Below are 10,011 nucleotides of genomic sequence, written 5' to 3'. Positions count from 1 at the left end.
TGTGGAATACGTTGTGGAATACCATGAGGTGGAGTCATCCTGACAGTAACTTGTACTGGTGTTAGGGATTCCAAGTGAAAAGGTCACTCAATGATTGGATGTGTGTTAACACACAGAGGGAGAAAAACAATAGCAAATAACAGTATTAGTTATATGCTCTGATTTAGTTAATAATATACTGAAATCATAACATATTATTAATGTTAATATGCTAAAATTATAACATGTTATTGATAGTGTTATTATGACAATAACAATATATCATTAATACTTTCATTTGCTATTGTTACTTCTCTCTGTGTATGTTCTGTCTTGATGTTTTCATCCAACCATTGGGTCACCTCTTCATTTGGAATATCTAGCACCAGTACAAGTTATTGTCAAGTTGACCCCAACTCATGGTGGGCCCACATATTCTATAGGGTTTTCAATGGCTGAGTTTTTTGTTTGCAAGTAGATCATCAAGCATTCTAAGATACCTCTGAGTAGATTACAACCTTAAACTGCAAAGTTGGTTTGAACCGCAAGGTTGGCAGTTCAAATCCACCAGCTGTTCCTCGGAAACCCTATATAGGGTTGCTCTGAGTCAGAACTGACTCCACAGCACTTAACAACAACAAAATTATAGGACTTATGTCGTTATATATAATAGGAATATTAGAAATGTTTTATTGAGGCCACACTTTAACCTTTTCATCTGTTCCTCTCTTGCTCGCCTCTCACAGTAGCAACATATTAGGGTTGAAAGATTTATACCCTCGGAAACCCTGTACAGGGTCGCTATGGGTCGGAACCGACTGGATGGCATATAACAACAACAACAACAATCCTCACAAAGGAAGAAATGGCCTCAGAAAAATTTATTAATTCATTAAGAGAACACAGTAAGTATGAGTATGAGTAAGTGGCAATGGTCAGGATTGGATCCCAGATCTGTCCAGTTTTGAGACTTCAACAATTTCTAATCTACTAGCTGTTGTGTGCCATCAAGTCTGTTTTGACTCATAGCCACCCTGTATAGGGTTTCTGAGTCCGTAAATCTTTACAGAAGCAGAAAACCTCTTCTTTCTGCCAAGGTGGGTTTGAACTGCTGACCTTGTGGTTAACAGTCCAGTGCCTATCCTACAGAGTCACTGGGGCTCCTTAATTTAACTAGTTACCTTTGCAATACAGAGGGTGGATTGAAGGAATTATCCTAAAGATGCCTTTCCGTATGAAAGAGTTTTAAACTGGACTTTTCTCTGCTTCACAAACAAAGTCCCCAAACCTGTTTGAATTGTGGGTAAACCAAGAGTTCATAGGTATTGAATGAGCAGGGGGTCTCTCCTAGATTTTTCTTGTGAACTTCAGCGTCTGTCCTCTGCCAAGATTATAGGTCTAGCTTTGCTTATTTCCAGGTCCCAGGCAGGGGTCCTGGCTGCAGCTGAGGGTTAGTGATTTTATTTTGAGCCCCGGTAGCTAAAAAGCCGAACTGCTAACTGAAAGATTGTGGTTTGAACCCACCAGCCTCTCTCTGTGGGAGAAAGATGTGGCTCTCCCCAGCCATGTAGACTTACAGCGGGCCAGGTAGATCTATCCTGACCTATACAGTAACTATGAATTGGACTTGACTCGAAGGTACTGGGTTTCGTTTCTTTTTGGTTTAGGTGAGAACCCTTGGGTTTAGAGAGGGAGGGATCTTGCTAAGGTCATACTCAGCCTTTTGGATTCAAAGGTCCAACCTCTGAGGGCCATCTAAGGGATCTTTCCTGTGCTCTCACCTCGCTCACCAAACCTCCCTCTCCATCTGGATTCCTTTCCTGGAATAAAAAGAATGTAGGCGGAGTTGGTTTTCAGGTTTTTATTGTGGGTGTATTTCTGGTTGCGGGCCAGGGACGGAGGGTTAGACCCTCCCAGGAGGGGGCAGAGGAGGCCGGGTGGGACCGGTGGGCATGGATGGGGAGGGTGGGCAACACTTTCACTGCCGGATCTTCAGTTCCCGCGCCATCTGGCAGAGGGCGCAGGGCAGACAAAACGTGAGGGCCGCCCAGTCGTTCCCGACGGAGCCCTGAGGGGTGGGAGAGAGAGGTGAATGAGGAACTCGGTCTTGCGTCCTAGGAGTTCAGCTCCCAGCCCCGTCCTCACTCAGATCCAGGAGTCCAGGCCCCAACCCCCTGCTCCCGGGGGCCTGGGCTCCAGCGCCCACCTGGATATGGTAACGCTCGCGCATCCCAGTTCGGATGGAGTGCAGGCCACCGGGCAGGTAGGGCGCGCAGCAGCACTCGCCGAAATCGTCCGAGATGCGGCAGGCGAGGCACAGTGGCGCAAATGTGCCGCATAAACCTGGAGCGGGGCGCAGGCGGTCAGGGGCGGGCCCTACTAGGCACCTCCCACCTACTCCGCCCCCCGGGAGGGGCGAGGTTGAGGGGGCCGGGGAGCCAAGTTGGGACCCAAGGCGAGTAGTGATGAAGAAAGAGCAGTTAGGGTCCATGGGGGAATTGGGGGTGGGGGCGGGACTGTTAGAGATTGGAAGTGAAGGGTTTGGCTGGGAAGTTGGGGGTCGGTCACACGAGAAAAGTTGAGGATGCGGTGGGTTCGAGGGTGAGTGGAGTGTTGGGAGGCGTGAATGTTGAGGGAGTTCACAAAAGGGAACTCAACTGGGGTTCAAAGAAGGGAAGTATGTAGGGAGAGTAGGGCGTCGGAGGGAGTTGGATGTGATCCAGCAGAGGCGGGGGGCACTCACAGACGGGCATGTCATTGCAACAATCCGTGAGACCCGTGTGCCAGTCGCTGAGCTGGGTCTGGTAGCAACTGCTGGCGCATTGGGGCTGGCTGGTCACCGGGTAGGACATGGCTGCGGAGGCGAGGGGTAGGGGGTCAGCGGGCAGCCTCGCAGCGCACCCCCTAACTCCAGCATCCCTCCCTCTGCCGGGCAGTCTGGGCGGGGCCTTCAGGCCGCCCACTTAGAGGACACTACTGCGCCTCCTCCATCGACACCCCCTTCTGTCTCTATTGCCACTGCCTCTTGCACATCTGGGTGGGCTGGGGTAAGGGGCTCTGGCACTTCCGGGGAAGGATGGGAGCCCGATTGGGGCAGGACCGCAACATGCCGCTGCCTCCTCCACGTCTGGGTCTGGGGTGCAGGGTCCCCTCGTTTGGGGGCCTTCTAGAGATGCCGTCTGTCTTCACAGCGAGGGTGCCCAGGGGAGGGAGGCGGCCAGGTTCCGGGGACTGGGAGGGTTGCTGGTCTATCCAGCGATCGATCCCACCTTTGCCTTTCACGCGGTCGTGCATCTCAAACTGCATCTTGTGGGGCCTGAGGAGGTGGCGTTGGGGATGGCGGAGGTGGCTGCGGCGATAGATAGCTTCGGAGTCTGTCCAAGGGACGCTGGAGACTGGGGGAGGGGAGGGCAAGGGACTTGGGGGCTAGGTACTGGGCTCTCAGGGGGAGGAGAGCTGGGGAGAAAGAGGCCAAGTCACCTGCAGGTCCGGAGAGACATGGAATGGGGAGTGGGAGTGGGGCGAGGGAATCTCGCCCATCTCTTGACAGCTGCCCGACAGACCCAGAGGCCCCTCCTGTACCAGATGCAGAGTTGGAATGAGAGACCAAGAGGCAGAGGCAGGCAGAGACAGAGACAAGGAGGGGAGAGAGATCAGAGCCAGGTACCCACATGCCTTTGGTGATGCCCACATCTGCACAGCATTGATTGACTCTGCTGCAAGCCCATTTCACAGATGGAAAACTGAGGCTCAGAGAGGTGAAGGGAAAATCCTCTACATCGGATGGTTCAGGCCAAGGGAATTAGTAAAGAACTGCTGGGTCCTAGGACTTCCAAACTAAACCCAGCACCTCTTAGGCTGAGAAGGGGGATACAGGGGCATCAAGAAAGACAGAGATGCCCAGAGAGATAGACAGAGACATGAAGGGGATGAAGCGATGTGAGTGGGGTGGGATGGGGAGAGAACAGAGCAGAGGTACCTGGCCTCAGAGAAGAGGGTTGTGGGTGGGGTGCACCTACCTGAGGGGCTGCCGTGCGAGACAAAGATGATGTGACAGGTGTGGAGGACACTGGCTCTGAGTTCTCAGTTCCCAGCCAGGAGCTGCTTATATTCAGGCGGGCCCTGGGCGGAGCTCTGACAGAAAAGCTTAGGAAGCCCAGCCGGTCTGGCTGACCCTCTTCCCTGGACTGGGATTTCCCCTCCCCCTGCACTCCTCATTTTTTCCCTACCACCAACTTCCCCCTCCTAAGGAGATGATGATTGCGGAGGGGGTGGGGGATCCAAAGGTGAAGACAATATGGGGAGGGGGTGGAAGCAGAAAGAGGAATGGGCAAAGATGGAGACAGAGAGATGGGGAGAGAAATAGGTTTGGTCAGCTGGATCAAAGTGTTGTTAAGAGCCATAGAGGAGGTTCTGACTCATAGCAACCCTGTATAGGGTTTCCGATGAGCAGTTGGTGGGTTTGAACTGCCGATCTTGTGGTTGGAAATTTAGTGCTGACCCTACAGCGCCACACCAGGAATCTGGATCCAAGTAGAGACCAAAAAACTATGGAAAGTAAGAGGAATGAGGAGGGACTGGGAGAGAGAGATGAGGTGATTCAGGGATACTGGAAGAGAGGGAAAACGAGATGGTGGAAGAGATGTCAAGAGATAGGGAGGCACAAAGGTCTGGGAGAAGTAACTAGCAAGGGGGAGACAAATGAGGAGAAAAGAGACATAAAGACTGAGAGACAGGTGGGCTCAACCACAGCCAAGGCTTAGAGGGTAGCGGGAAGAAGGGAGAGCAGAGAGAGAAAGGATGAGAAGATGGCTGAGTGGGGCGTAAGCAGCCCCCTACCCGCCAGCATGCCTAGTGGGTTCTTGTTAAATGCCATCTAGTTGTCCCGACTCATAGCGACCCTATCTAGGGTTTCTGAGGAGTGGCTGGTGAGTTTGAACTGCTGATCTTGTGGTTCAAACTAACCTTGCTGTCCAGTGTTTATCCTACAGCGTCACACCAGGATTCCATGCTTAGTGGGAGATGGGGGCATTTTCCTGTCATTCATGGATGGGAGGCACATGGGGGGCAGTGTGTTTTTTGGGGGGGAGTGACTCACCCTGGAGCCAAACTAAATAAACACACCTCACTCCACCTCCAAATTGGGAAGGGAGGAGGCTGAGAACTAAGACCTGTGGTTCCTGAGGAGGTGGATGTGGGGTGAAACTCTTGGGTCCTGAAGAGGAGAGAACTGGGGGTCTGGATTCCTGGATCCTGGGGGAGGAGGGACTAGGCGGACTTCTGGGTCTGCAGGAGGAGGAGGATTTGCGAGTTCAGACTCTTGGTTCTTGCTAGGCTAGGTAGACCTCCTACATGGAGTAAGGGTCCTGATTTCCAGATGGCTGGATTCCTGAGAGGGTGAAGGACCAGGGGTCTTGGATGCCTGAGTTGCCAAAGTTGCCCCCCAGACAGGCTTGGCTGGATTGAAAGTGACTCAGTGAGGGAAGCAGCATTAGAGCCGGGTGGGGTTCTTTGCACGGGTGTCACCCCAAAAAATGTAGGAGGCACCAGAAAAGTGGGGTGTCACCTGCAGACAAGGTAGTGTCATCACCTCACTGGGTATGGAGATGAGGTGGTGGCAGGCGGGTCACTCTGCTGGCCTGGGAGCCCAGCTTCTCTCCAGCCCTTCCCTCCCACCCCAGGACTCAAGCCTTGGTCTCCCAGCACCACCCAGATGGCTCATTTGCCTTCACAAAGATTTGAGGGCATTGCCTGACCTCTTGCCTGCAGGTCTCCATCTGTGGTCCAGGAGCCTGAATGTCTGAGGAGCATATCTCTGTATTTCTTTCCTGTGTCCCTGTCTCTCCATCTCTGTGTCTCTGCATCTTTTCTCTCTCTCTCCTCATCTCTGCAAATCTGCTTCCAAATCTCTAGGTCTCTATCTTTTTATGTCTCTGTATCCTGATCCTGGAGTTTCTCCTTATCTCTGTATCTGTCTCCATCTCCAGGTTTGTCCTGTGGAGGCAGCCACAAGATCCCCATCCTCTCCCTCTCCCCTCCCCCCAAACAACCATCCTATGGGAGTGACTCAGGGTCAGATATCCCCAAGGCTCCGGGATGACAACTTGAGTTGTCTTCAGATTTCTTCTGCCCTTCCTGACACAGCCTGGGGGCCCCAATTACATACAGCAACTCATAGTGGATGAGGAAATCGGGACTGGGGAAGCTGTGAGGTGGCCAACTTGGGGGTGGGAGGAGGGCACGAGCAGGAAGAAGAGAGGCCTGGGGGTGCTAAGAAGGAACTGGCACCTAGCTCCATCCCTTTCACATAAGGCTTCCAGATATAATCCAGGATGCCAGTTAAATTTGAATTTCAGATGAACAACAAATACTTTTTAGTATTAAGTATGTCCCCCACACTTAGACTATTAGGAATCAGTATCTTCAAACTGTAGCCTTGGCAAACAATAGTGAATATACTGTGGACTGCAAAGAGAACAAACAAATCAGTTCTTTTTTTTAATGTTTTATTGTATATGGTTTCATTGTCATGGTTACAATCCCCTCCATGCATCATCAACCAACCAAAGGGTTTGATGCAATCCTTCCCCGTACCCCCCAGGTCTTCAGCACGCAGTCAATCTCCCTCTCTAAAGTCCCCATCTGCTCCATCGCTCCACGTCATTGTCTCTGCCTCCATCTCAGGCATCATTTTTTCTCTGGGTAGGGTCCCGCTCTCGGCTCTTCTCCGTTGATGGTCCTAGGGACCTCTGCTCCTAGTCTGGAAAGTTAATCACTCCCTTCCTTGTTATAAAACGTCTACCTTTACATTTCCAACCCTCACAATCAGTCCTGATAACAATTCTTCACTGTTGTATCACAAGAGACCCATCTGCATTTCATTTTATCAGCTCCGCCTAGACAGATTGGATACTACTTACTGGAGATTCTGCCTTCCTCCAGGCCCCCTGGCTCTAGGTTCCCTCTTGAAAGCTTGTAAACCAGTTACTTCTTGCCTTTGTAGCTCCCCCACCCCCATCAAACAAATCAGTTTTAAAACCAAGTGTTGTTGTTATGCGCCATTGAGTTGGTTCTGACTCATAGTGACCTTATGTACAGCAAAACGAAATACTACCTGATCCTGAGCCATCCTCACAATTGTTACATTTGAGTCCAGTGCTCCTGTCCATCTTGTTGGGTGAGTCTTTCTCTTTTCCACTGACCCTCCACTTTACCAAGCATGATGTCCTTCTCCAGAGATGGGTCTCTCCTGATCACATGTCCAACAAATACAGAATATATCTTAGAAGGGAGGGTGTGAGACTTCAACTTATTTACTTTGGGGATATCATCAAGAAAGACTGTTGTTGATTCGTGTTTGTTGAGTCGGTTCTGACTCATAGTGACTGATTTACGAGGAGTAGCTGGTGGATTTGAACCTCTGACCTTGCAGTTCAAACCAACTTTTCGATCCAGTGCTTATCCAACAGCGCTACACCAGGACTCCATAGGAAAGGACATCATGTTTGGTAATGTAGAGGGTCACTGGATATGAGGAAGACCCTCAGTGAGGTGGGGAGACAAGATAACAACAATGGACTGAAATATACTGAAGATCATGAAGCCGGTGTTTCTCTGCTATTCATAAGGTTTTTAGTGACTAAATATTTGGCAGTAGTTCATCCCTCCTTCTTCCTAGTCTGTCTTCGTCTGGAAGCTCATCTGAAACCTGTCCACCATGGGTGACCCTGCTGGTATTTAAAATACCCATGGTCTACTTTCCAGAATCATAGCAACTCACAAGCCACCACAGTACGACAAACTGACAGACGGGTGGCCAGTGAGATGGATTGGCAAAGTGGCAGCATCAATGGGCTGAAGCATGGCAACAATAGTGACGTTGGCCCAGGATCAGGCAGTGTTTCATTCTGCTGTGCATAAGGTCACTATGAGTCGGTACTGACTCAATGGCACCTAACAACAACAATAACAACAACAACAACAACATGAAGCCAATGCAGCTCGGACAATGTTATACATCGGGTGTCTGTGAGTCAGACACAACTGAATGGCAACTAACATGTCCCAAATATTGCTTGAGATATGCTTATACTAAAAAGCATTCATTATTTATCTGAAATTCAAATTTAATGAAAAGGCCTGTATTTTTATTTCCTACATCTGGCAACCCTGCCTTCGAAGACACTGAAGTCCAGATTCTTGGTTTATTCTTTCCCCCAAATCCAGGAGTTCAGGGCCCCAGCCTTCCCTCCTCAGGATCTGAGAATTTTGGTTCTTAATGTCTCTTCCCTCAGGAACAGTATTCTAGGTCCCAATCCCCCTGCTCTCCTCCCCTGAACTCTGTTTCCCCCTTCTTCTTCAGGACACAGCTTCAAGTCCCCTTCCTCCTTCAGAACACAGAAGTCCAGGTCTCCTGCCTGATTCTCCTTCAGAACACAGGCCCTGTCTGAGTCCAGTTGCCCAACACAGGTTTCACAAGGCGGGTGGTGCCATCGGTGACTCTGGCAGAACCGGTCAGGCTGAGCAGGCAAGTGAGTTGGCCCCCCTTCTCATCCTAAACTTGCAGCTTCCTTGAAGAGCAGCCCAGAGAGACAGGGAAGGAACAGGAGAGATTGAGGAAGCTCGGGGTATACCATTGCTTCTGGGGTTGGGTGTGTGGGTGTGTGGCTCCCTAGGTGTTGTGTATCTATGTTAGGATTGTCACAAGTGTCTCTCTTTGTGTTGTTTTCTGTGTCTGTAGATGCAAGGGTGGTCTTTTCTATGTTTGAGTTTTTATTGCCCTCCCGTTACTACCCACACTGGATACCTGTGTTTTGGATGTGTTCTCAGTGGTATGTCGTGAATCTGTTATTTGGACTGGAGACAGGCAGCACTTATTTATTGAGCGGTAACTTGCATGGTGGTCAAAAGTGGGAACACTGGAACCAGAAAGCCTGGGTTCAAATCCTGAAGCTGCCTCTTAATGGTTGTGAAAGCTTGTGCAAGTCAATGTACTTCTCTGGAACTCAATTTTCCCATCTGCAAAATGGGTTGTTTCTGACAGGGTTTAGTGAGCTAATTCGTGTAAAGTGCTCCGAATTGTGCCTGGCACATAGGACACATTTTGTTAAGTGTTTCTGATACGGCTGTTGTTGTTCTGTTTTGCTTGCTGGAACCATGACAGTGAGCAAAACCAAATCTTTGCTCATGCGTGGCCTATTGGTGGCTGGTGTTATAATTGCGTAACTAGGATGTGTGTCTGTTTTGCCAGTGGGTTAGGTTATTCCTGTGTGTGTTGTGAGTGTGGGTGATTCTGTGATTGTAATGATTCTGTGGGTGTCCCTGTGAGGGCACGTGCTTGTGTGTTTGGTGTGAGCTGGCATTCGTGACTTGAAGTGTTGACACTGTGTCTGTGTCTGGGGTCTTGATCATTCTTTCTTCAGCCCCAAGGGCCACTCCCTTAAATGTCCCACAGATGACCCTGGGAGGATGACTTCTTCTAAAATGAGTCTCAGTTTCTTCCTAATTAGAATGACGGGATGGGTGGGCCCAATGTCTTCAGAAGATAGAAAATGGTGAAAGGGAAGGTGGGAGAAGGTGGTGAGGTCAGGGAGAGGCTGAGAAATAAGACAGGGGCACAGAAGGAGATGGGATGGGGACAGATAAAGAACAGGACAAAAAAATATAGATGTCTATCCATTCGATCAGCAGTTGCTGTTGTTGTTGTTAGGTGCCATCGAGTTGGTACCGACTCATAGTGACCTTATGCACAGCAGAATGAAACATGGGGCAGATCCTAGGCCAACCTCACTATTGTTGCCACGCTTGAGCCCATTGATGCCAATCCATCTCGCTGGGGGTCTTCATCTTTTTCTTGGACCCTCCACCCTACCAAACATGATATCCTTCTCCAGTGACTGGTCCCTCCTGATAATATGTCCGAAGTATGAGAGACAAAGTCTGGCCATCCTGGCTTCCAAGGAACACTCTGGTTGCACTTCTTTCAACACAGATCTGTTGGTTCTTTTGGCAGCCCACGGCACTTTCAATATT

General features: G+C 50.0%; 1 protein-coding gene across 1 annotated transcript; it reads right to left on the bottom strand.

Annotated features, from left to right (window-relative positions):
- Positions 1 to 1,915: 1,915 nt before the first annotated feature.
- CNFN (cornifelin) lies at positions 1,916 to 3,328 on the bottom strand. Its single transcript, XM_006871366.1, has 4 exons — positions 3,249 to 3,328; positions 2,723 to 2,833; positions 2,186 to 2,322; positions 1,916 to 2,047 (listed from the first exon to the last, which is right to left on the bottom strand). The coding sequence occupies exons 1-4, from the start codon at positions 3,283 to 3,285 to the stop codon at positions 1,958 to 1,960; spliced, it is 375 nt and encodes a 124-aa protein (XP_006871428.1). The 5' UTR covers positions 3,286 to 3,328; the 3' UTR covers positions 1,916 to 1,957.
- Positions 3,329 to 10,011: the final 6,683 nt, after the last annotated feature.

This window comes from Chrysochloris asiatica, unplaced genomic scaffold, assembly GCF_000296735.1.
Source record: "Chrysochloris asiatica unplaced genomic scaffold, ChrAsi1.0 scaffold00168, whole genome shotgun sequence".
Classification (NCBI taxonomy): domain Eukaryota; kingdom Metazoa; phylum Chordata; class Mammalia; order Afrosoricida; family Chrysochloridae; genus Chrysochloris; species Chrysochloris asiatica.
This window is presented reverse-complemented; position numbering and strand designations above follow the sequence as displayed.